At 37.1% G+C, this 26594-nt stretch overlaps 1 protein-coding gene across 1 annotated transcript; it reads right to left on the bottom strand.

Annotated features, from left to right (window-relative positions):
• Window positions 1–10247: 10247 nt before the first annotated feature.
• KIAA0408 lies at window positions 10248–26255 on the bottom strand (the record flags this gene model as incomplete). The annotated part of the gene is made up of 5 exons (XM_082855482.1): window positions 26078–26255; window positions 16052–16411; window positions 15884–15963; window positions 12537–13869; window positions 10248–10421 (listed from the first exon to the last, which is right to left on the bottom strand). Exons 1-5 carry the CDS (start codon window positions 26210–26212, stop codon window positions 10248–10250), a joined length of 2082 nt encoding a protein of 693 aa, XP_082711608.1. The 5' UTR covers window positions 26213–26255.
• Between the last annotated feature and the right edge of the window lie 339 nt (window positions 26256–26594).

The raw sequence follows: 26594 nt of genomic DNA, 5'->3' as shown, positions 1-26594 counted from the left end.
AAGGAGGGGTTTCAGAGAGCTTCCAGATTGGTGCAGCAGAATGCCTCCACAGGCCACAATTCTGGGCTCCAAACTACAAGAGGACTGAAGTTTCTTTTTTCTCGACCTCACCCTATGAATCTCTTCATCTGGCTGTTGGTTCCTGTGCTTCGGTATCCTCGGTAATAAACCATTCATCTGCCGTGTGGTTGACAGGGCCTTGGTACTCTGGCCGGGTGTCAGGCCTATGCCTCTGAGGTGGGAGAGCCGAGTTCAGGACATTGGTCCACCAGAGACCTCCTGGCTCCATGAAATATCAAACAGCGAAAGTTCTCCCAGAGATCTCCATCTAAATGCTAAGACCCAACTTCACTCAACAACCAGCAAGCTCCAGTGCTGGACACCCTATGCCAAACAACTAGCAAGACAGGAACACAACCCCATCCATTAGCAGAGAGGCTGCCTAAAATCATACTAAGTTCACAAACACCCCAAAACACACCACTGGATGCAGTCCTGCCCACCAGAAAGACAAGATCCAGCCTCATCAACTAGAACACAGGCACCAGTCGCCTCCACCAGGAAGCCTACACAACCCACTGAACCAAACTTACCCACTGGGGGTAGACACCAAAAACAATGCGAACTACGAACCTGCAGCCTGCGAAAAGGAGACTCCAAACACAGTAAATTAAGCAAAATGAGAAGACAGAGAAATACACAGCAGATGAAGGAGCAAGGTAAAAACATACCAGACCAAACAAATGAAGAGAAAAGAGGCAGTCTACCTGAAAAAGAATTCAGAGTAATAATAGTAAAGATGATCCAAAATCTTGGAAATAGAATGGAGAAACATTTAACAAGGATCTAGAAGAACTAAAGAGCAAACAAACAGTGATGAACAACACAATAAATGAAATTAAAAATACTCCAGAAGGAATCAATAGCAGAATAACTGAGGCAGAAGAACGGATATGTGACCTGGAAGGTAAAATAGTGGAAATAACTACCACAGAGTAGAATAAACAAAAAAGAACGAAAATAATTGAGGACAGTCTCAGAGACCTCTGAGACAGCATTAAATACACCAACATTCGAATTATAGGGGTCCCAGAAGAAGAAGAGAAAAAAAAAAGGGATGAGAAATTATTTGAAGAGATTATAGTTTAAAACTTCCCTAATATGGGTAAGGAAATAGTCAGTCAAGTCCAAGAAGTGCAGAGAGTCCCATACAGGATAAATCCAAGGAGAAACATGTCAAGACACATACTAATCAGACTATGAAAAATTAAATACAAAGAAAACATATTAAAAGCAGCAAAGGAAAAACAACAAATAACATACAAGGGAATACCCATAAGGTTAACAGCTGATCTTTCAGCAGAAACTCTGCAAGCCAGAAGGGAGTGGCAGGACATATTTAGAGTGATAAAAGGGAAAAACCTACAACCAAGATTACTCTACGCAGCAAGGAACTCATTCAGATTCGACAGAGAAATTAAAACCTCTACAGACAAGCAAAAGCTAAGAGAATTCAGCACCACCAAACCAGCTTTACAACAAATGCTAAAGGAACTTCTTTAGGCAGGAAACACAAGAGAAGGAAAAGGCTTACAATAACAAACCCAAAACAATTAAGAAAATGGTAATAGGAACATACATATTGATAACTACCTTAAATGTAAATGGATTAAATGCTCCAACCAAAAGACATAGACTGGCTGAATGGATACAAAATCAAGACCCGTATATATGGTGTCTACAAGAGACCCACTTTAGACCTAGGGACACATATAGACTGAAAGTGAGGGGAAGGAAAAAGATATTCAATGCAAACGGAAATCAAAAGATAGCTAGAGTGGCAATTCTCGTATCAGACAAAATAGACTTTAAAATAAAGACTATTACAAGAGACAAAGAAGGACACTACATAATGATCAAGGGATCAATCCAGAAGAAGATATAGCAATTCTAAATATTTATGCACAATATCAAAATAGGAGCACCTCAGTACATAAGGCAAATGCTAACAGCCATAAAAGAGGAAATCGACAGTAACACAATCATAGTGGGGGACTTTAACACCCCAGTCTCACCAATGGACAGATCATCCAAAATGAAAATAAATAAGGAAACAGAAGCTTTAAATGATACATTAAACAAGATGGGCTTAATTGATATTTATAGGACATTCCATCCAAAAACAACAGAATACACTTTCTTCTTAAGTGCTCGAGGAACATTGTCCAGGATAGATCATATCTTGGCTCACAAAACAAGCCTTGGTAAATTTAAGAAAATTGAAATCGTATCAAGTACCTTTTCCAATCACAAAACTATGAGACTAGACATCAACTACCGGAAAAACAATCTGTAAAAACTACAAACACATGGAGGCTAAACAATACACTACTAAATAACCAAGAGATCACTGAAGAAATCAAAGAGGATATCAAAAAATACCTAGAAACAAATGACAATGAAAACACGACGACCCAAACCTATGGGATGCAGAAAAAGCAGTTCTAAGAGGGAAGTTTATAGCAGTACAAACCTACCTCAACAAACAAGAAAAATCTCAAATAACCAACCTAACCTTACATCTAAAGCAATTAGAGAAAGAAGAACAAAAAACCCCAAAGTTAGCAGAAGGAAAGAAATCATAAATATCAGATCAGAAATAGATGAAAAAGAAATGAAGGAAATGATAGCAAAAATCAATAAAACTAAAAGCCGGTTCTTTGAGAAGATAAACAAAATTGATAAACCATTAGCCAGACTCATCAAGAAAAAACAGTAGAAGACTCAAATCAATAGAATTAGAAATGAAAAAGGAGAAGTAACAAATGACACTGCAGAAATACAAAGGATCATGAGAGATTACTACAAGCAGCTATATGCCAATAAAATGGACAACCTGGAAAAAATGGACAAATTCTTAGAAAAGCACAACCTTCCAAGACTGAACCAGGAAGAAATAGAAAATATAAACAGACCAATCACAAGCACTGAAATTGAAACTGTGATTAAAAATCTTCCAACAAACAAAAGCCCAGGACCAGATGGCTTCACAGACGAATTCTATCAAACATTTAGAGAAGAGCGAGCACGTATCCTTCTCAAACTCTTCCAAAATATAGCAGAGGGAGGAACACTCCCAAACTCATTCTACGAGGCCACCGTCACCCTGATACCAAAACCAGACAATGATGTCACAAAGAAAGAAAACTACAGGCCAATATCACTGATGAACATAAATGCATAAATCCTCAATAAAATACTAGCAAACAGAATCGAACAGCACATGAAAAGGATCATACACCATGGTCAAATGGGGTTTATCCCAGGAGTGCAAGGATCCTACAATATGTGCAAATCAATCAATGTTATAAATCATATTAACAAATTGAAGAAGAAAAGCCATATGATCATCTCAATAGATGCAGAAAAAGCTTTCCACAAAATTCGGCACCCATTTATGATAAAAACTCTCCAGAAAGTAGGCATAGAGGGAACTTACCTCAACATAATAAAGGCCATATATGACAAAGCCACAGCCAACATTGTTCTCAATGGTGAAAAACTGAAACCATTTCCACTAAGATCAGGAACAAGACAAGGTTGCCCACTCTCACCACTATTATTCAACATAGTTTTGGTAGTTTTAGCCACAGCAATTAGAGAAGAAAAAGAAATAAAAGGAATACAAATTGGAAAAGAAGAGTAAAACTGTCACTGTTCGCAGATGACATGGTAACTATACATACAGAATCCTAAAGATGCTACCAGAAAACTACCAGAGCTAATCAATGAATTTGGTAAAGTAGCAGGTTACAAAATTAATGCACAGAAATCTCTTGTATTCCTATACACTAATGATGAAAGATCTGAAAGAGAAATTAAGGAAACACTCCCATTTACCATTGCAACAAAATAAAATACCTAGGAATAAACCTACATAAGGAGACAAAAGACCTGTATGCAGAAAACTATAGGACACTGATGAAAGAAAGTAAAGATGATACAAACAGATGGAGAGATATACCATGTTCTTAGAGTGGAAGAATCAGCATTGTGAAAATGACTATACTACCCAACGCAATCTACAGATTCAGTGCCATCTCTATCAAACTACCAATGGCATTTTTCACAGAACTAGAACAAAAAATTTCACAATTTATATGGAAACACAAAAGACCCCAAATAGCCAAAGCAATCTTGAGAAAGAAAAATGGAGCTGGAAGTTCAGGCTCCCGGACTTCACACTATACTACAAAACAACAGTAATCAAGATAGTATGGCACTGGCACAAAAACAGAAATATAGATCAATGGAACAGGATAGAAAGCCCAGAGATAAACCCAAGCACATATGGTCACCTTATCTTTAATAAAGCAGGGAAGAATGTACAATGGAGAAAAGACAGCCTCTTCAATACGTGGTGCTGGGAAAACTGGACAGCTACATGTAAAAGAATGAAATTAGAACACTCCCTAACACCATACACAAAAATAAACTCAAAATGGATTAGACCTAAATGTAAGGCCAGACACTATAAAACTCTTAGAGGAAAACATAGGCAGAACACTCTATGACATAAATCACAGCAAGATCCTTTTTGACCCACCTCCTGGAGAAATGGAAATAAAAACAAAAATAAACAAATGGGACCTAATGAAACTTCAAAACTTTTGCACAGCAAAGGAAAACATAAATGAGACGAAAAGACAACCCTCAGAATGGGAGAAAATATTTGCAAATGAAGCAACTGACAAAGGATTAATCTCCAAAGTATACACGCAGCTCATGCAGGTCAATATCAGAAAAACAAACAATCCAATCCAAAACTGGGCAGCAGACCTAAATAGACATTTCTCCAAAGAAGGTATAGAGATTGCCAACCAACACATGAAAGGATGCTCAACATCACTAATCATCAGAGAAATGCAAGTCAAAACTACAATGAGGTATCACCTCACACTGGTCAGAATGGCCATCATCAAAAAATCTACAAACAATAAACACTGGAGAGGGTGTGGAGAAAAGGGAACCCTCTTGCACTGTTGGTGGAAATGTAAATTGATACAGCCACTATGGACAACAGTAAGGAGGTTCCTTAAAAAACTAAAAATAGGGCTTCCCTGGTGGCGCAGTTGTTGAGAGTCCGCTTGCCAATGCAGGGGACACGGGTTCGTGCCCCGGTCCGGGAAGATCCCACATGCCCCAGAGCGGCTGGGCCCATGAGCCATGGCCGCTGAGGCTGCGCGTCCGGAGCCTGTGCTCCGCAACGGGAGAGGCCACAACAGTGAGAGGCCCACGTACCACAAAAAAAAAAAAAAAAAAAACTAAAAATAGAACTACCATACGACCCATCAATCCCACTACTGGACATATACCCTGAGAAAACCATAATTCAAAAACAGTCATGTACCATAATGCTCATTGCAGCTCTATTTACGATAGCCAGGACATGGAAGCAATTTAAATGTCCATCGACAGATGAATGGATAAAGAAGGTGAGGCACATATATACAATGGAATATTACTCAGCCATAAAAAGAAATTAAACTGAGTTATTTGTAGTGATGTGGAGGGACCTAGAGACTGTCATACAGAGTGAATTAAGTCAGAAAGAGAAAAACAAATACCGTATGCTAACACATATATGTAGAATCTAACAAACAAACAAAAATGGTTCTGAAGAACCTAGGGGCAGGATCAGAATAAAGGCACAGAAGTAGAGAAGGGACTTGAGGACACGGGGAGGGGGAAGGGTAAGCTGGGACAAAGTGAGAGACGGGCATGGAAATATATACACTACCAAATATAAAATAGCTAGCTAGTGGGAAGTAGCCGCATAGCACAGGGAGATCAGCTCGGTGCTTTGTGAACACCTAGAGGGGTGGGATAGGGAAGGTGGGAGGGAAACGCAAGAAGGAGGAGATATGGGTATATATGTATATGTATAGCTGATTCACTTTGTTATAAAGCTGAAACTAACAGACCCTTGTAAAGCAATTATACTCCGATAAAGATGTTAATAAAAAATTAAGAGAAATTCTCAATGAAAGCAAAATAAACAATTCCATTGTCATGCATAAAACATAAGTGAAAAGGAACTATTCACTCTTTGCCTTCCTCTTCTCTTCTTTGGGAAAAGAATCTGAACTAAGAGTCGAAGAGCCACCTATTTATTTCTAAACATTATCTTGGGAAATATTTATTCTATTATCTTGGCTATTTAATTTTTCCTTCTGTAATGAGAAATCACAATGGCTGCCTTGAAGCTTGTTGTTAAGAAGTAAATAAGTCAAGGCATATGAATGTGCTTTGCAAACCATCAAGTCCCAGATGCACATGGGTGTACAAGGAGGCAAACCACTGGTGTTTGAATCTGGCTGGGTTCCTGGTCCTATAACCCTGGCAGCCATGGAGACCTCTCCAAGTTTCGGGGTTCTCTCCTCTAGATGAGAATGCTCTGTGTGGTTTCTAAGGTCCTTCCTATTCTAGATTCTTCTCTCATTTCTAGACTCCATCACAGCTTCATATAAGCAGAATTTTTTTTTTCAGAATTTGCTGGTCTTACCTGTTGGATTCATGAGATCATTGTAATATATGTCGGATTTTAAGTCTTATGATTTTTTTTCCCACTGAGACAAAGATGAAAAAATGTTGAGTAGACACTTGCCTTAAAACTCCTCCCCCAAGTTTTTTTTCTTTGCTTTGATTTTTTTGCTTCATGAAGCTCATTTTTTGAAGGAGCATATCTTCTGAGCTATAGTAAAATGAGTATAAGTCATGGTTCTAGATTCTGATAAAGGTACTTGTTATTTAAGAAGAAATGTGCAGAATTTGAAGTAAAATCGTACTATATTAGAAATTGTAATATGCCTAAAAATAATTTAACTAATTTCATCATGTAAAAGAAAATTTCAGAGGAGTATTCCTTTTTCAAACAAAACTTAATCGGATTCAATAAGCAGAAAAATGGGCAGAAAATGGTATCAGTACATGAGAAACTAGATGTGTTGGCCTACGGCCGGGTGTCGGAATCAGGCAGGCTTTGTCTTTAGACTCTACTATCTAGAAACATTTTAGGAGAAGCTAGGTTGAACTGTGTACATATTTGAAATTAGACTTTAAAAAACTCTCAGCTGGAGTTTCACCAGAAAAGGAGGAAAATAAAAATGTTCCTCACGTACACCGATGCCACAGCAAGTGTTTCCCCACCTATTTTACTTGATAGCTTCCAATGACTGAAGAGATTTTATTATCAAGTAGTTGTTTGTCAGCGAGTGTGCCTCAAAATAATTTAAAAAATCTTTGTAGGAAAGCAGATTCTCCTTTTTTAGGTCCAGATGTTTTCTCAGGATGACATGGAGTCTGGCTAAATCCTCTATGTAGAGGTAAATCACGTTTTGTGCATGTTAATATCTCATCATCTTTGTTGTCTATGTAAAAATAAATGAAAGTTACAGATAATTTTTGATAAAATGAATTATGCAACATCATTTATATTTGGCTTCGGGCATAAGGGAATATGGAGAACTCGGGCAAGGGTTGTGCACGCGTGTGCACACATGCACACCCACAGAAACTCAAGCACTCTTCTCTGCCTCATTCTTATTCCTTTCTGAGATCAACCTATAATATCAATAACCCTCTATTGAAATAATATAAGATATCCCACCCCCAAAAAGTCTGCCAGGGAAAACTTCTAATCAAGTGCTCCTGAAATGCTTACAAATCCCTTAAATCCAGCAATGATGGCATAATAAAGGGTATGTTGGGAAGAAAGTGCCCATCCAAAGTAGAAAAACTACTGGTTAAAAATCATGATACATCAAACATGTATTTTCGAGGATAATTTCCATTTAACTCTTAGGTTTTTCCATAAAAATTGTAAAATATTTAAAGAGAGAAAACAGAACATTCAAATAATCTTTGTTTTAGTTTTTCTGTCTTTACAATCAAGGAGTTGGACTAGATGCTAAGTTTTTTTCGGCTCTAATATTCTATGATTTTTGTCAACACAAGATGTTAAAACATGTTCCCCTCTTTCATTCAAATGGTTAGAACAAGTGGCATAAAATTGTGATGCCTGACAATATTACCCTTTTAATTTACAGATAACAAAGGCAAGTTCCAGAGAAGTAACATGACTACCTAATGGTGCCCATCCACTGGGGTATGAATCAATGTCACTGCTTCCAAATCTCCCTAATCATCAAATATTTTGCTTTGTTTCATTAAGGACTCAAGATTCCCTCCCCACCCTTGGAAATTCTGCTTTAGTAATTATGGGGTGAGGTCAGGATCTAATTTAAAAAACAATCTTCAATATTCTGACTTGTAATTCAAGTTAGGAACCACAGATCCACATCAGACTACCTGGAATGCAGTGAAGGAGAGGAGCAGCTATGTCACACAGCCCTTGGGCAGGCTCTCCAGTGTTACACAGCAGAATCTTCCTACCAGGTCCATCATTTTATGCCATAGGCTACCACCTCCCCAGTGTTTTCTCCCTTCTAGATGAAAAGCATATTATATGAGTGACATCATTTGATGTCTAGGTTACTTTTCTCTGATAGTCTTCCTATGGAAAAGGATATTCCTGAAAGAAACAAGAATTAAAAGACTGGATCTATAGCCTTTACTTATCATCTGCTCCAACCTCACATTCTAGAAGTTTAATTCTGCTCAACTCCTGGAAGCTCTCCTATTGGTAAGTATGAATCTGTCCATCACCATGCAACAGTCTTGAGCCTTTAAGGCAGTCTGGGATTTGAAAATTAATTACTTTACCTCAAGTCATGGTATAATGAAGTGAATCTCTCTAAATTGTTAGAATGTATCACAAGGAGAAGGTTCTTTGAATACTTTTGCCATAAGAATTCCTTAACCTTTTTGCTAGTAAAAGAAAAGCTTAAATAGAATTACTATCTAATAATGTAGCTGGTTTTACATAGAGACAATGGAGAGCAAAGTTGCTTCTAAGATCTTTCATGTAGAATTCCAAGCACCTCAACATTCATATTTCTGTCAGTTCTCAATATAGATATAATATGCTCACTGTTCATGAACTGTGGCCCAAAAAAAGTTTCTGCCCCTTATGCTGCCCCATGGATGCCAAAGGTTAGTTTAAGGCTTTTTTAATGTAGTACACTATAAGAAATATAATTCAGCTCTCAATGAAATATCATTCCTGATTTTCTTTGTTAATAAAAAATTGAATTAGTCTCTTATCTACTAATTTTAGGGGAAAGGTTAGAAAAAGGAAAAAGTGAATAACTTACCTCTCAATATGTAGGACTCCAAATAAAGTAGCTGAACAAAAATTTACTATAATTTTACCAAAGAGTAGAATTCAGCATAATTGAATTTCTTTTTATATCCTATTTAAGGTATTTTGTTACTGAAGTTGCCAAAATGAATTCATGGTTTAGTCACGTCGTTTATAAAGCAGTCTTAGGATGCTGGCTCTGAGGATCAAGTATACAGGGAAAGCCGCAACAGACTGCTGAATGATATATCAAAGCTTTTGTGAACATTTTATGTTTGCTTTAGAGGCTAATCTGTTTAAACCTGTGACACTTTTATTTATTTAAAAGAGTAAACAAGGAGATCAATGGTATTAGTCTATCTTTATATGGGTTAAGGAACTATGAGTCGTCTGTAGAAATCTACTAACGTTAGATATATGTATAATTAGTTTTGTATGTAGTTGAGACCAAGGAAGTGGTTAGTTAATATAGGTACCTCAAGAGCCTTAAGTGGATACCTATTAAAAGGTATAAAAAATATAAATAATACTGTATATTTTTAAAAATTTTAAATAAACACAAAGAATATATAGGTATACATGTTATAATTTCAAAGTCAACACTAGCACATAAGTTTTTCTTATCTAAATACATACTGATACTTCCTATATCAACACATGCACCTACAAAACACACGGCCATGCAAATAACCTTGCTTTCTGCCACTTGCAAGAAAGTTGGAATATACAATATAGTACATTGTTTCAACTTAAATCATATTGGCAAATTAATGCGGATGGCATTAAAAAATTCTGATCTAAAAAATCAAAATACAGGAGGATAACTGTTCCATAGATTAAAAACACTGAAGACTGATGGGAAGTTAAGATTTCAATTGTCCCAGTAATCTTGAAAAATACAGAAGAGACAGAATTGGTTGTAAACACTCAGAATACTCTGTTTGGCAACTGGGACTTTTGTAATCCAGCAATCCAGGCCAGAGACTCAGACCATCGACGCTTCTGATCGCAGAGAAATGGGAAAGTTGTGGACAGTTCTCCGCAAGGCAGGGGGTGCCGATGGAGATCTGGATGCCCACCTGGATGGGAGACGGCGATTTGCTGGTCTAGCAGGTCGGGAAAATCCTTTTCCATGTGAGCATTTCACTGCCACGGATTCCTTAAGACACAAATGAAGACATTCATCTCACTATTCAGGCACCAACAATGAGCTTGATATATTATGGATCCCAACTACAGGATTAATGTATTGTATTACCGTGTTTACAAGCAAGAAAAAGCATTGAAAATTAAAGAAGCTATTCCTGGTCTTGAATGTTTTAATCAAAACAATTCACTTTTAGTATGAATATGGCATTTGATAATCTTGTAGATCTCCACACTGACAAGTTTTAATACAACCGATTTCTTTTTAGAACTAACTATGAGTTAATGTTATGTTAGAACTCAAAGGTTCATGTTAGATAAAATTGATATGATAGAACTAAAGTTTTCCTTAGTGGAGTGTTAGGATATTTTACTGGGTTTTTTTTAAAGATAATAATTTAAAGAAGCATTAATTTATGTCCAGTTATTTTATGTCAAGTTGATACTTTTAGAGATCATAAGCAAGAGACACACAAACCATCAGATGATTTGTCTGATGCTATCTTTTTTTTCCACTAAGAACCACTGTTACTATCTCTAAAAACTTTCAAAATTATCATCAAAATACTTTAAAATATAACTTCATTCTATTTGCTAAGAAAGAGTTGCGATCTATCTTGGGTATCTTCCGAAGACTGAAAACTTTTCCCTTCTCTTCCCTTCGCTTTCTTTCATTTCTTCCTACTTCTCTTTCTATTTTAATGGAAGAAAAGCATTCTAGGACTCTTGCCATTAAGAAACAGTTAAAAAGCTTTCATGACACATTTTGTACTTTGATTCTTATTGACCTTCTTAACAAAGCCTGTGCTCTTTCACCTGAGACGGGCAGTAAGGACAACCTTTATTTCTATGAAAGTAACCTGCATTTGCTTTTTCTCTCCTTGGAGTGTTATTTTTGTAAACCTGCTCCTATCGACAGCAGAGGACCCTTCCCAAACCTCCTATCAGTACAAAAATAGGAGATATTTAGTAATATTTGTTCATGAGAATTTTGGCTGATGATTTTATATGTGCTTTCCTTTCCCATCTGAAGCCACAGGACCTTACAGGTATTTATGGGCTCAACTAAAAAAAACAGAAATAGAAAAGCAGGATTAATTATTTGTACTTTGGGCAAACAGGCAAAGTTTCTGATAAACTATATGTAAACTGATACTTTTGTAGGGCTTGAAAGCCTCATAAAAATAATTTCTTACACAAGAAGGAGGCAACCTGCCTCGTTTAAAACAATGGTGCATATACATCGCACTATGTAAAACCAGGATTTTCAAAGCATTGGCTAATTATAACAGTATGTCACCTTGTAACTTTTTATAAATTATGCATAAAATGTGCTGATGGATAGCTCTTCATTGTAAATACAAATCTCTTCAACCTCTTTTTCTCCTCTAAAATTATACTCTTTTGCAAGCAAACTGGAATAAAGAAAGGATAACAGTTTATTTAAATACCCATTTTTTTGGGGGGCAGGCAATTTCCACACAAAGAATTTATACAAATAATAATGACCTTAAATTTTTTTACGCTATACTATCATTTTTCTTTTCACATACTGCCTTTTAGCTCCACAATAAGAGAACTGCATAAGGCACTATTTTAAATGATTTTTTTTTCACCCAAACTCATATTCATGTGACTAATCCCCTGAGGAAGAACACGAATCAAATTCTGGGAATGACTGAACCAACCATAGCTAATAACCGAAAAGTGCAGGTTATTTATAAATACCTCCCATGTACTTTTAAAAATATAAACACTTTAACAGGATAAGATTCTATAAATGAACAGATGCACATTCAGAATGTTTTTTCAAGAAAGAAACACAGCAAACATTTGATCTTTTTGAGGTTCTTAAGAATTTAATTTATTAGATTGCGTTGTGCCATTTCAGAATTTAAATAAAAGTTATAATGTGCTAAACCCAGACTTAAAAACTATGCTTTTAAAAGTTCATGTTGAGTTACAACTCTAAGGTTTATATTTATTCATAAATGAAGGGTCAAGGAACTAAGAAGATGTCAAAACACGTGCCTACCTTCTATTTATATGAATGGGCAACTGACTGAACTCTGAGCCATTGCTAAATATGGATGCAGTTCTACCAAAATATGTTACATTTCTTTCTCACCTCAGTTACCTTTTTCCGATCTGCTCCTTGCTTCGCTTGCTGTGCTCCACACATAGCTGGCTTTTGCTGAAGCTCTTGTTCTATTTGGAGCTTTTTAAAATGCTGACTTAATGTGGCTCCACCACTGACATCAGAATTACATTTGGTCCAATTAGCCTGGAAGCATTTAGAATTTTGCAATGCGGACCCCGCTGATGTCTCATAGGTTTTCAGCAGCTTTTCCACCACACCATAATTTGACCTGGGATCAGCTGACCTTGGTCGGCCAGACAAGTTACTTGGTCTCCAGTCATGCTCGTGGAGCATATTCCGGTAACTGCTAGGGCTTATGTGTTCCTGCATTTGTCTGAATAGGCCTGTTGTGGGTTTTTTGGTGGAATTATCATGCACATTTTCCCTGGGCACAGGCATGGGGGCACTGGTTTTCAGAATGTCAGAAACACTGTCACTTTCTGAGATGTTATCTGTGCAAGAAATTAAAGTATCACAGGGCTGAAGATCTTCAGATGGTTCTGAGTAGCTTTGACTTTGCTGTACTGCATGACAATTTCTATTTGTTCTAAATACGATTCTGTTAAATTCATCAGTCTTTGCTGCCAGCTTTTCATTCCTAGTAGTCCTTTCAAAGCCACAACTGAAACTTCTCAGCGGGCTGCTGCTCTGTGTCACCAAGGAGCTACAGACATTGCTTACGTGAAGGTCAGGATGAGATTTAGCAGGGTGATCTGGAATCACCTTTTCATATTTTGGCTTATTGGGAATAGAGCAGGTTTTCTGAAACCATGGTGTAGAGGGGCTATTTTTTGCACCAATCCCAGTGTCGCATGACCACACGGTAAGTCCAACATTTTCATTACATGAAGGCTTTTTATCTATTTTGGTTTCTGGTGCCAAAGAAGAAACTGTGATACCATCTTTCAAAGTCTTCCTTTCATTTAGACACAGCGTAGGCATCTCGTCGTGCCTCCACAGGAAATGAGGGTTGCAGTTCTTTTTGCCTTGACCTTCTTGGGCCACCCAGCCATTGTGGTCTGAACTTTCCTTCAGACTTTCATGGGCTTGTGCAGAACATGAGCTGGGAAAATTTCGAGATGTACTTCTTGGAGGAGGAACTGGTGGGGTTTCATTTCTTTGCAGATCAGTTTTATCAATTCCACCTTTTTTCTTAGAATTGTTTTGGAAAACATCAGTACAGCTCAGATTCTTTCTATTTTTCTTTTTCTCTTTTTCTAAACTGGTTGGAGTAATGCACTGGTTGTTGTTGATTGTGTGATCTCCATAAGGCATATTAGTTACAACTGGTGTTTCCTGGAGAAAAGAATCTGACTTCATCCTAGACAATTATAAAACAGGGTATATTAGTGATGACTTTATTTATGCTAAGCTTTTTTTTTTTTTTTTTTGCAGTACGCGGGCCTCTCACTGTTGTGGCCTCTCCCTTTGCGGAGCACAGGCTCCGGACGCGCAGGCTCAGCGGCCATGGCTCACGGGCCCAGCCACTCCACGGCATGTGGGATCTTCCCGGACCGGGGCACGAACCCGCGTCCCCTGCATCGGCAGGCGGACTCTCAACCACTGCGCCACCAGGGAAGCCCTATGATAAACTCTTAAAAGACACTGGGGCTAAAGCAATGGATTCTGTTATAGGAAAAGGAGTCACAACTTCCTTAAACATTATTTTTATATAAATCCCATAGTACAAAACTTCAAGTCCCTTTACTGCAGCATAAAGGCCACCTCTCAGTGTTGTATTCAACACTATATACATAGTCTGACCCAAGCTACCTTTTTAACTGTGTCTCTCATTTTTTTCTATTACCTAAACTTCACCTACACTCAGACTCGACTGTGTGTAGTCTCTTGGGTGTCTGCTATTGGCGTTCCCACTTCTATAGGTTTTCTCTTGCCATTTCCTTATATCCACTTTGCCTACTGAATTCCTATTTATAACGTCTTCTGAGCTCAAACTCCTCCCCTTGAATTTGAAATAACATTCTAAGTAGTGTGACAGAAATCTGAATCAAAGTGCAAACAGACATGAGCAATACCAAATGGAAGGTGTTATTTGGGCATAAAAGAAAAGTGATCATCTTTTTAAAAATTTTATAAAGGACATATAAGCAAAAGAGAGCTACAGTACAAATAGTGTGGCTATTCAAGGAACAGTGAGTACTCTGGTGTGGATGGAATATAAAAAAGTGGGAAAGATGACGGCAAATAAAAGAGAAATATTAGGTCAAACTGTAATGACTTTGAATTACATACTAAGGATTTTGAGCTTTTCTTGAAAGGCAATAAGTGGCAGTGAGAACTTTATACCAGGTGTGGTTTGTAAAAACAAATTGGCAAGTAAGAACTATTGAAACAAAAACCTAAATATTGCAAGAATGTGGGTTCACAAATTAACATTAATTAATCATATTGATACATATAAATCATATTTATATCTCTTCAATTTATATTACGAGATAGCTTACAATAAAGTGCAGACAAATACCCATTAGCAGAGAGTAGTAGGCAAAAGCTCAGTGGAAAAGTGGAAGGCAAAATTATGTAAAAATCATGGTTGGGTAAGAAAATCTGTTGCAAGTCAGTACAAAAATTCTCTCTGAGCTTCCAAAACGCTAAAGAAAAATAAGGGTCCACATTCCTATAGCTTCTAAGAGAAGTATACTGCCCCACTAGGAGATAAACGGTGATCTTAGAACAATCCATCTTTACTTAACTTGTAGAGAATTCCAATTTATTTTTCAATTTGGCTAAAACCTACCCTTACAGTTATAAGGGTGCTTCTGAACTGAAAGAGCATGTTTTACAGCACAGTATAAATATGTATGTGTGTACATATTTATAATATGTTATTCTGAAAATTATGAATGCTTCCATTATATATATAATAATGTAGAAAAATAAATGGCTCAAAATGTTTCAGTAGAACATCATTATATAATTAAAACACCATTGTTAAATTTGACATAGTTTAAAGATGTATTTAGCTAGATTAAGCCAGTATACTCTTCCACTGGCCAAATACTCAAAATAAAAAAGAACTCCATTGGAGTATACTTGTTAATTTATTATGGTTAGTATAACTTCACTAAACACCAAAAAAGTAAAGTATGCCTAAGAGTCAAACTACAAAGAGAACTAGAAGATTTGCTTTAAGAATTAGTGAACAGAGAAACATACAATTTAAGTTTTTATCTCCTAAGATAACGTATTTTAACAGCATTATTAATTCTCACTAACAAAGTGTTAGATGCTAAAGGAAGTTTGGATTCATTAACTAAAAACAACATTCTTTTTGATTTTCCAACATAAAAATCATCATAGATGTACCAGCCTACCTTCTGTGGTTAGAACGCTTTCGAATTTCCTCTTGAAAGCTGCATAATTCTTCACTAACTTTGGCAAGTTCTTCAAGAGCCTTTATACATATAAGCAATAGCATGTTAGCCCTTTGAAATGTAAATATGTCTTTAGAAACAGTTCTACGCCAATCCTGGCTTACTTACTGTGTTGAGGGCACCAGAGCACCTCTTGTTCTCTTCCTCAGAAGTCCTCAGGTCAGGCGGGGTCTCACATTCCTTTTGGTTGTCTGTGGCCACAGAATCCATTAACCCTACTTTTGATTTTTTGATTGTTTTTTGTTCCTTACACATTTGATTTCTTTCACTGAGTAAGCTCTGCTCTGTTTTACCTTTCTTCCCCAGACCATCCCTGTGATTCATCCCTGTAAATTCACATTGTCTTGAATTGGGATAATTTGGAGAAGATTCCGTCATTTTGTCTTGAATGGCCTTTTCACGATCAAGATCAATAATCGCACGTTCACTCATGTTGATTTTCCTCCGAAGCTTTACTTCATGGCAGAGCTGTAAAGAAAACAAAGATAAAAATTTCCCCCTAATCCACTTTCTCAATATTTTTGATACTAAGCATACTGTTCTGAGTTCTCTTTGCCATATTACTATATACTACCCCATGGTATTAATGCTTATGCTTCCAAATAACATTTCTAAAGTCTGGATTAGCAGGAACAACTTTGAGGAACCATAAAGACTACTTTCAGTAGGTCAAAGCATGGATGGTAATTTCTATTCTTCTGAGTAGAAATCAACCCATTCAAAAATGAAACAAACCTGTGTTTATATATAGATATCATGATGATACAGAAGCACTGTTAACAAAATTGGAATGACTCGAATCAATTACTGGCAATGCTCTCTAACTGCTTTCAGAGAGAAGCAAGAGTTTACCTAACATTAAGGTCATATTTTAAAAATATATGATCCTATATGCCAACATTTAACTATCTAAATAGGTGACAATCTCATACAGTAACTCAGCTAATTCTGTCCCTAAGTAGACATTTTGCAATCAAAATATGTTACTTTTGGAAGTTACATTGTTGAGGGACAGGTAATTCTGAGACTTTTTTTTTTTTTTGGAAGGCTACATACATTCAAAAAATGTTTCCTGTCGTAATTAAAACAAATGTGACCCTGTCCTAGGTAATACAATAGAACTCTAAGGCGTTGATCATCTATTAGTCTATGCTAAAGTGGGCCCCAAATTAGTTCTTGAGAGTTCAGTTTAACATGCAGGCTATTACTGGCTTTCTCTTCAGGCTTGTGTTCTGGGAAAGCTTGTCAAATTCCAAAGACATTCAGAGAACTATTAAAGCAAATGACTCTACGTTTTACAGTCACAATGTATATCTGCACTACATCTATTATTCAAAGAATAACAGAGAACTTCTGCTCCCAGATCCTTATCCTGGCCGTGAGCCCCAGCCGAGCCCTAGCCACCCCCCACCTCTGCAGGAGACCCTCCAGCACTAGCAGCTGAGTGGCTTACAGGGTCTTGGTGCTCCGGCCAGGTGTCAGGTCTGAGCCCCTGAGGTGGGAGAGCCGAGTTCAGGACATTGGTCCACCAGAGACCTCCCGGCTCCATGAAATATCGAACAGCGACAGCTCTCCCAGAGATCTCCATCGCAACACTAAGACCCAGCTCCACTCAACAACCAGCAAGATACTGTGCTGGACACTCCATTCCAAACAACTAGCAAGACAGGAACACAACCCCACCCATTAGCAGAGAGGCTGCCTAAAATCATACTAAGTTCACAGACACCCTAAAACACACCACCAGATGCGGTCCTGCCCACCAGAAAAACAAGATCCAGCATCATCCATCAAAACACAGGCACCAGTCGCCTCCACCAGGAAGCCTACACAACCCACTGAACCAAACTTACCCACTGTGGGGAGACACCAAAAACAATGCGAACTACGAACCTGCAGCCTGTGAAAGGGAGACTCTAAACACAGTAAATTAAGCAAAATGAGATGACAGAGAAATACACAGCAGATGAAGGAGCAAGGTAAAAACCCACCACATCAAACAAATGAAGAGGAAATAGGCAGTCTACCTGAAAAAGAATGCAGAGTAATAATAGTAAAGATGATCCAAAATCGTGGAAATAGAATGGAGAAAATACAAGAAACATTTAACAAGGACCTAGAAGAACTAAAGACCAAACAAACAATGATGAACAACACAATAAATGAAATTAAAAATTCTCTGTAAGGAACCAATACCAGAATAACTGAGGCAGAAGAATGGATAAGTGACCTGGAAGGTAAAATAGTGGAGATAACTACCACAGAGCAGAAAAAAGAAAAAAGAATGAAAAGAATTGAGGACAGTCTCAGAGACCTCTGAGACAATATTAAACACACCAACATGAGAATTGTAGGGGTCCCAGAAGGAGAAGAGAAAAAGAAAGGGACTGAGAACATATTTGAAGAGATTGTTTCCTATATTCCTCCCCTAATATAGGAAAGGAAATAGTCAGTCAAGTCCAGGAAGGGCAGAGAGTGCCATACAGGATAAATCCAAGGAGAAACATGCCAGGACACATATTAATCAAACTATCAAAAATTAAATACAAAGAAAAAATATTAAAAGCAGCAAGGGAAAAACAACAAATAAAATACAAGGGAATCCCTATAAGTTTAACAGGTAATCTTTCAGCAGAAACTCTGCAAGCCAGAAGGGAGTGGAAGGGCATATTTAAAGTGATGAAAGGGAAAAACCTACAACCAAGATTACCCAGCAAGGATGTCATTCAGGTTCCACGGAGAAATTAAAACTTCTACAGACAAGCAAAAGCTAAGAGAATTCAGCACCACCAAACCCGCTTTACAACAAATACTACAGGAACTTCTTTAGGCAGGAAACACAAGAGAAGGAAAAGGCTTACAATAACAAACCCAAAACAATTAAGAAAATGGTAATAGGAACATACATATTGATAACTACCTTAAATGTAAATGGATTAAATGCTCCAACCAAAAGACATAGACTGGCTGAATGGATACGAAAACAAGACCCGCATATATGCTGTTTACAAGAGACCCACTTTAGACCTAGGGACACATACAGACTGAAAGTGAGGGGATGGAAAAAGATATTCCATGTAAATGGAAATCAAAAGATAGCTAGAATGGCAATTCTCGTATCAGACAAAATAGACTTTAAAATAAAGACTATTACAAGAGACAAAGAAGGACACTACAAAATGATCAAGGGATCAACCAAAGAATAAGATATAGCAATTGTAAATATTTATGCATCCAAAATAGGAGCACCTCAGTACATAAGGCAATGCTAACAGCCATAAAAGGGGAAATTGACAGTAACACAATCATAAAAGGGGACTTTAACACCCTACTTTCACCAATGGACAGATCATCCAAAATGAAAGTAAATAAGGAAATACAAGCTTTAAATGATACATTAAACAAGATGGACTTAATTGATATTTATAGGACATTCCATCCAAAAACAGAATACACTTTCTTCTTAAGTGCTCGAGGAACATTGTCCAGGATAGATCATATCTTGGGTCACAAATCAAGCCTTCGTAAATTTAAGAAAATTGAAATCATATCAAGTATCTTTTCTGACAATGCTATGAGCCTAGATATCAATTATAGGAAAAAATTTGTAAAAAATACAAACACAGGGAGGCTAAACAATACACTACTAAATAACCAAGAGATCACTGAAGAAATCAAAGAGGAAATCAAAAAATACCTAGAAACAAATGACAATGAAAACATGACAAAGTTTATAGCAATACAATCTTACCTCAAGAAACAAGAGAAATCTCAAATAAACAACCTAACCTTACACCTAAAGCAATTAGAGAAAGAAGAACAAAATAACCCCAAAGTTAGCAGAAGGAAAGAAATCATAAAGATCAGATCAGAAATAGATGAAAAAGAAATGAAGGAAATGATAGAAAAGCTGGTTCTTTGAGAAGATAAACAAAATTGATAAACCATTAGCCAGGCTCATCAAGAAAAAAAGGGGAAGACTCAAATCACTAGAATTAGAAATGAAAAAGGAGAAGTAACAACTGACACTGCAGACATACGAAGGATCATGAGAGATTACTACAAGCAACTATATGGCAATAAAATGGACAACCTGGAAGAAATGGACAAATTCTTAGAAAAGCACAACCTTCCGTGACTGAACCAGGAAGAAATAGAAAATATAAACAGACCAATCACAAGCACTGAAATTGAAACTGTGATTAAAAATCTTCCAACAAACAAAAGCTCAGGATCAGATGGCTTCACAGGTGAATTCTATCAAACATCTAGAGAAGAGCTAGCACCTATCCTTCTGAAACTCTTCCAAAATATGGCAGAGGGAGGAACACTCCCAAACTCATTCTACGAGGCCACCATCACCCTGATACCAAAATCAGACAAACGTATCACAAAGAAAGAAAACTACAGGTCAATATCACTGATGAACATAGATGCAAAAATCCTCAACAAAATACTAGCAAACAGAATCCAACAGCACGTTAAAAGGAACATATGGGGCTTCCCTGGTGGCACAGTGGTTGAGAGTCCGCCTGCCGATGCAGGAGACACGGGTTCATGCCCCAGTCCAGGAAGATCCCATATGCTGCGGACGGGCTGGGCCTGTGAGCCATGGCCATTCAGCCTGCGCGTCCGGAGCCTGTGCTCTGCAATGGGAGAGGCCACAACAGTGAGAGGTCCGCGTACCACGAGAAAAAAAAAAAGGGAACATACACCATGATCAAGTGGGGTTTATCCCAGGAATGCAAGGATTCTTCAATATATGCAAATCAATCAATGTGATACACCATATTAACAAATTGAAGAATAAAAATCATATGATCCTCTCAATAGATGTAGAAAAAGCTTTTGACAAAATTCATCACCCATTTTGATAAAAACCCTCCAGAAAGTAGGCATAGAGGGAACTTACCTCAACATAATAAAGGCCATATATGACAAAGCCACAGCCAACATTGTTCTCAATGGTGAAAAACTGAAACCATTTCCACTAAGATCAGGAACAAAACAAGGTTGCCCACTCTCACCACTCTTATTCAACATAGTTTTGGAACTTTTAGCCACAGCCATCAGAGAAGAAAAAAAACAAAAGGAATCCAAATTGGAAAAGAAGAGTAAAACTGTCACTGTTTGCAGATGACATGATACTATACATAGGGAATCCTAAAGATGCTACCAGAAAACTACCAGAGCTAATCAATGAATTTGGTAGTGTAGCAGGATACAAACTTAATGCACAGAAATCTCTTGCATTCCTATACACTAATGATGAAACATCTGAAAGAGAAATTAAGGAAACACTCCCATTTACCATTGCAACAAAAAGAATAAAATATCTAGGAATACACCGACCTAAGGAGACAAAAGACCTGTATGCAGAAAACTATAAGACACTGATGAAAGAAATTAAAGATGATGCAAACAGATGGAGAGATATACCATGTACTTGCATTGGAACAATCAACATTGTGAAAATGACTATACTACCCAAAGCAATCTACAGATTCCATGCAAACTACTCTCAAACTGCCAATGGCATTTTTCACAGAACTAGAACAAAAAATTTCACAATTTGTATGGAAACACAAAAGACCCCGAATAGCCAAAGCAATCTTGAGAAAGAAAAACTGATGGTGGAGGAATCAGGCTCCAGGACTTCACACTATACTACAAAGCTACAGTAATCAAGACAGTATGGTACTGGCACAAAAACAGAAATATAGATCAACGGAACAGGATAGAAAGCCCAGAGATAAACCCACGCACATATGGTCACCTTATCTTTGATAAAGGAAGCAAGAATGTACAATGGAGAAAAGACAGCCTCTTCAATAAGTGGTGCTGGGAAAACTGGACAGCTACATGTATAAGAATGAAATTAGAACACTCCCTAACACCATACACAAAAATAAACTCAAAATGGATTAAAGACCTAAATGTAAGGCCAGACACTATAAAACTGTTAGAGGAAAACACAGGCAGAACACTCTATGACATAAATCAAAAGCAAGATCCTTTTTGCCCCACCTCCTAGAGAAATGGAAATAAAAACAAAAATAAACAAATGGGACCTAATGAAACTTACAAGCTTTTGCACAGCAAAGGAAACCATAAAAGATACGAGAAGACAACCCTCAGAATGGGAGAAAATATTTACAAACAAAGGAACTAGCAAAGGATTAATCTCCAAAATTTACAAGCAGCTCATGCAGCTCAATATCAGAAAGACAAACAACCCAATCCAAAAATGGGCAGAAGACCTAAATAGACATTTCTCCAAAGAAGATATACAGATTGCCAACAAACACATGAAAGGATGCTCAAAATCACTAATCATTAGAGAAATGCAAATCAAAACTACAATGAGGTTATCAACTCACACCAGTCAGAATGGCCATCATCAAAAAATCTACAAACAATAAATGCTGGAGAGGGTGTGGAGAAAAGGGAACCCTCTTGCACTGTTGGTGGGAATGTAAATTAATTCAGCCACTATGGAGAACAGTATGGAGTCTCCTTAAAAAACTAAAAATAGAAGTATCATACGACCCAGCAATCCCACTACTGGGCATATACCCTGAGAAAACCATAATTCAAAAAGAGTCGTGCCCCACAATGTTCATTGCAGCTCTATTTACAGTAGCCAGGACATGGAAGCAACCTAAGTGTCCATCAACAGGTGAATGGATAAAGAAGGTGTGGCACATATATACAATGGAATATTACTCAGCCATAAAAAGAAATGAAATTGAGTCATTTGTAGTGAGCTGGATGGACCTAGAGACTGTCATACAGAGCGAAGTAAGTCAGAAAGAGAAAAACAAGTACTGTATGCTAACAGATATACATGGAATCTAAAAATATATATATATATATATATATATATAGTTCTGAAAAACCTAGGGGCAGGACCAGAATAAAGACACAGACATAGAGAATGGACTTGAGGACACAGGGAGGGGGAAGGGCAAGCTGGGATGAAGTGAGAGAGTGGCATGGACATATATACACTACCAAACGTAAAATAGATAGCTAGTGGGAAGCAGCCGCATAGCACAGGGAGATCAGCTCAGTGCTTTGTGTCCACCTAGAGGGGTGGGATAGGGAAGGTGGGAGGGAGACACAAGAGGGAGGAGATATGGGGATATATGTATACGTATAGCTGATTCACTTTGTTATACAGGAGAAACTAACACACCATTGTGAAGCAATTATACTCCAATAAAGATGTTAAAGGAAAAAAAAAAGAATAACAGATCTACTGCTGCTCGATACTTACCCAAATCTCAGATGAGTGAAGCACTATAACATAGTTAATGCCTGAAGGATATGCCATGCATTTATGCCCTAAATACTTATAAATCTGTAGTTGGATGAAGTCAGGATAGCATCAAATTGCAGCCATGAATCAACTGCTTTGGCCCCTGTAAAATTATCTGTACTGAACAGTTGTGGCCATTATAATTTTGGCTGAATTTGAGGGACATTATAAGAAGCAACCCTCAAAACACCATGCTAAATCTAAGGATGCTATTGGTAGCACTGTCCTCTTTTAGAGGAGTCATGGGTGGAAACAAAATTGCTTTAGTTGCAAAATCAGGGACAAAAGTGTTATTTCTGGGAAATAGGTTTGCTTTTGTTTTCTGAATACTGAGAAATATGCATTTGATCATTTTTTGTTACTTACTAGAAAGACAGATTTGCTGCATGCATTTCACAAAGGATCCTTCCTCTTGTCTTCATCTCATCTTTCTCTTCTAGTTTTGGAATACTTTACCTTACATAGAATTTTATCTGACATCCTAAATTCTCTTCGGGACTTAGGTGAAGTATGAATAAACAAATATCATTATATTATTGATGGAAAACCATTTATTTTATAAAAGGAAATCTGTGTTACTTGGTACCTAGCTGTTTTCAATGGTTATCTGATCAATGGAGACAATCAGGAAAGATGGCAATGTGATAAAAAAAAAATTGCCAGGCATCTATTAACTCTATTAAGGGTATCTATCTGGATTAGTCTAGGTTTCAAAGATCCAAGTACGTACATCTTTGTTTTGTAATAGCAAATGCAATGATTGTGGATAGTCGCTGAACAAAGAATCATTAGCATCTTAATACCCAGCACTGATCCTCTCACTAAGGACATTTTTACTTGGAATCACAGAAGTTATATGCATGCACCGGGAAATGTATAATTTTCTAATATATGGCTTAATAAGTTGTGTCTGATTTAATACACAGAGCTTAGTGATAGATACGAAAGAAATACAGTCTATTATGCTTGTGGCATGTTACATTTTTTCCAAGTGTTGATTTTTAATTTTAGTTAAAAATATTGTCTTGATTTTCTGTGATATGTGAAGACAATGTCCTCCTGTTCTCTACTCCCAGCTTTGTAGCCTCTAAGAAGGTACATTCTTACAGGTACAAAGCTGGGAGTGGGAAAAAATACATACATACCATGCCATTTTATATAAGAAACTTGAGAGCATCCATGAATTTTGGTATCTACGGGGGCTCCTGGAACCAATCTCCCATGTATACTGAGCGGCAACTATATTAGTATGATAAGGGGAGCACAGTGCTAGTATTCAGGTATTGAACAGCATCATCTCTGGGTGGGTAGTTTGGGTAAGCACATTATCTAAACATATTCCCAGGTATGGTGTTGTATACTGCAGGCAGAATGACATAAACAGCAGCACAGCTACTATCCAAGATAAAGAAAAAAATATTCCAGCCCTTCTGTCAGTATTTCTATGGACTATCACCTATGTTTAACGCCTGCTAATTGATAAGGCTAATATTTTCCATAGATGGAATCTACAGAGCTGTCAGAATAATTATTTGACAATAACAAAGTTAACCAGACAGCAGAACATCTTAGCTACATGGCTTAAACAACTGGCTAGACTAATCCTGACTCCCTTAATTATTTTGCTTGGATGCTAGAATTATCTGAGATTGTTACTAACTGGACCTTCCAAACCTTTGGAAGCCAATGAGTTCAGGTTTCGAATTGAAGTTGTGGATTTTGATTTGACCTAGCCATCTCCCTGTTGATCCAATCTGAGCCTCTGGGTGGAGGAGTTAAGAGAGCAAGCAAAACGCATTTTCCAAACTATAGAAGGATGAGAAGTAAATTCTCCTTTCAATCTGTAATCATCTGCTACAGGCCTGCCTTCTCAGCTCTATTTTAGAATAGTCACATGGCTATCCTTTTTTGTTTTTCCTTTTAGCATGCCAATTTGTATTTTATTTATAACCAATTATAGGGCTGTTAATAAGAAAAATATTTGCACTATAAACACATAAAGCACCAGCTTTGATTGTCTGTGAATAAAGGCCAAGGAGTCTGTTAAAACAACTGCCTTGGCAATGTGCACAAAACCATGTAAGTCAACAGCAGGGAATGTTACAAGAAAGCAAGATAAGTATAAATAATTTTCAGTTGGAACAAGCTTGAATATACATCAATGCAGATACTTAAAGGAAATATTCTGGGCCAAACAGCGTGAAGGAATAAAATTATTATTTGTATCAGAGTCTCGGCATGTCATTTTTTATAAATTCTTTCCAAATAAATGTGCCAATAAATGTGTCACACCTTGCCAGGATAAATACCATGTCCACCTCCATTTTCTTTTTGATATATGATGCTCTTTTTGATTATACTGAATTATCTAATACATAACTGCCTTTAGTAGACATTATTCATAAGTCATCTCTGAAAAGATCTGTGTTTTAATGCCCAGTTATAATTTTACTAAAACATGTTCCACCAATTATGTTTTTCTTCTGTTTTCATCCTGGGCCCGGAATTTGAAAACTTATGCAAAATACATACCTCACTTTTGATACCACAGCACTCTAGTCAGAAAATAATAAATTGATACACTTTAGAAAGACATTTCAAGTTCCAATTTGCATGCAAAGCTATAAATTAGCATAGTCTCTACGGTAACATTGGGTTAGGTTATGCTATTTTTGGTCTAGTAAATATCACTGAGACATGCATCTTTTAGGTGAAATTGGAAAGTAAAAATAGTTTCCAATACAAAACAAACCAACAGAATTTTCATTCTGAGTTTTAAGTTTCCAGTGCATTCAAAACAAATCAACCTGTACCTCTTCTATCTTCTTCTGCATGATCTTCCATTGACTTTCCCATTCCTTTCTTTCATTGTCAAACTGGTCCAGTAATTCCATCTTTTCCTTGCGCCAGTTAGTCTCTGTGTTCTCCCACTGCTTATGTAGGTCCATGGCAACCGTGTGAGTGTTAGTGAAGGGGTGTTTCTGCCCGTCTCTGCCTTCTCTTAACTGTTTCTTGGAAGCTTGGAGTTGTTTTATTTGAAGCAGTCTCACTTGCCTTTAAAACAAAGCCTAATATAAACATAACAAGAGAGAGTTCCAAATCCATGTGCTTTCTGGAAACATTTTATCAGTTTGTCAAGAGCCATTGACATAAACAAACTTTAGGAAAATTGGACTCAAAAGAAGAGATGACAAAAATATCTGCCTAAGGAGAAACTAACAGTCAAAGAAAAAAGTATCATCCAAACTTTTTTTCTGCCCCTTTCTGAGACCAGACAGTAAAATTACAGTGGACAGGATGGTTAAATGCATGTGTGAGATAGTTTTCCTT

The sequence above is a fragment of the Leucopleurus acutus genome (assembly GCF_964270905.1).
Source record: "Leucopleurus acutus genome assembly, chromosome: 15".
Lineage (NCBI taxonomy): Eukaryota > Metazoa > Chordata > Mammalia > Artiodactyla > Delphinidae > Leucopleurus > Leucopleurus acutus.
Note: the sequence above shows the minus strand (reverse complement) of the source record. Positions and strands in the feature narration are given on the sequence as shown.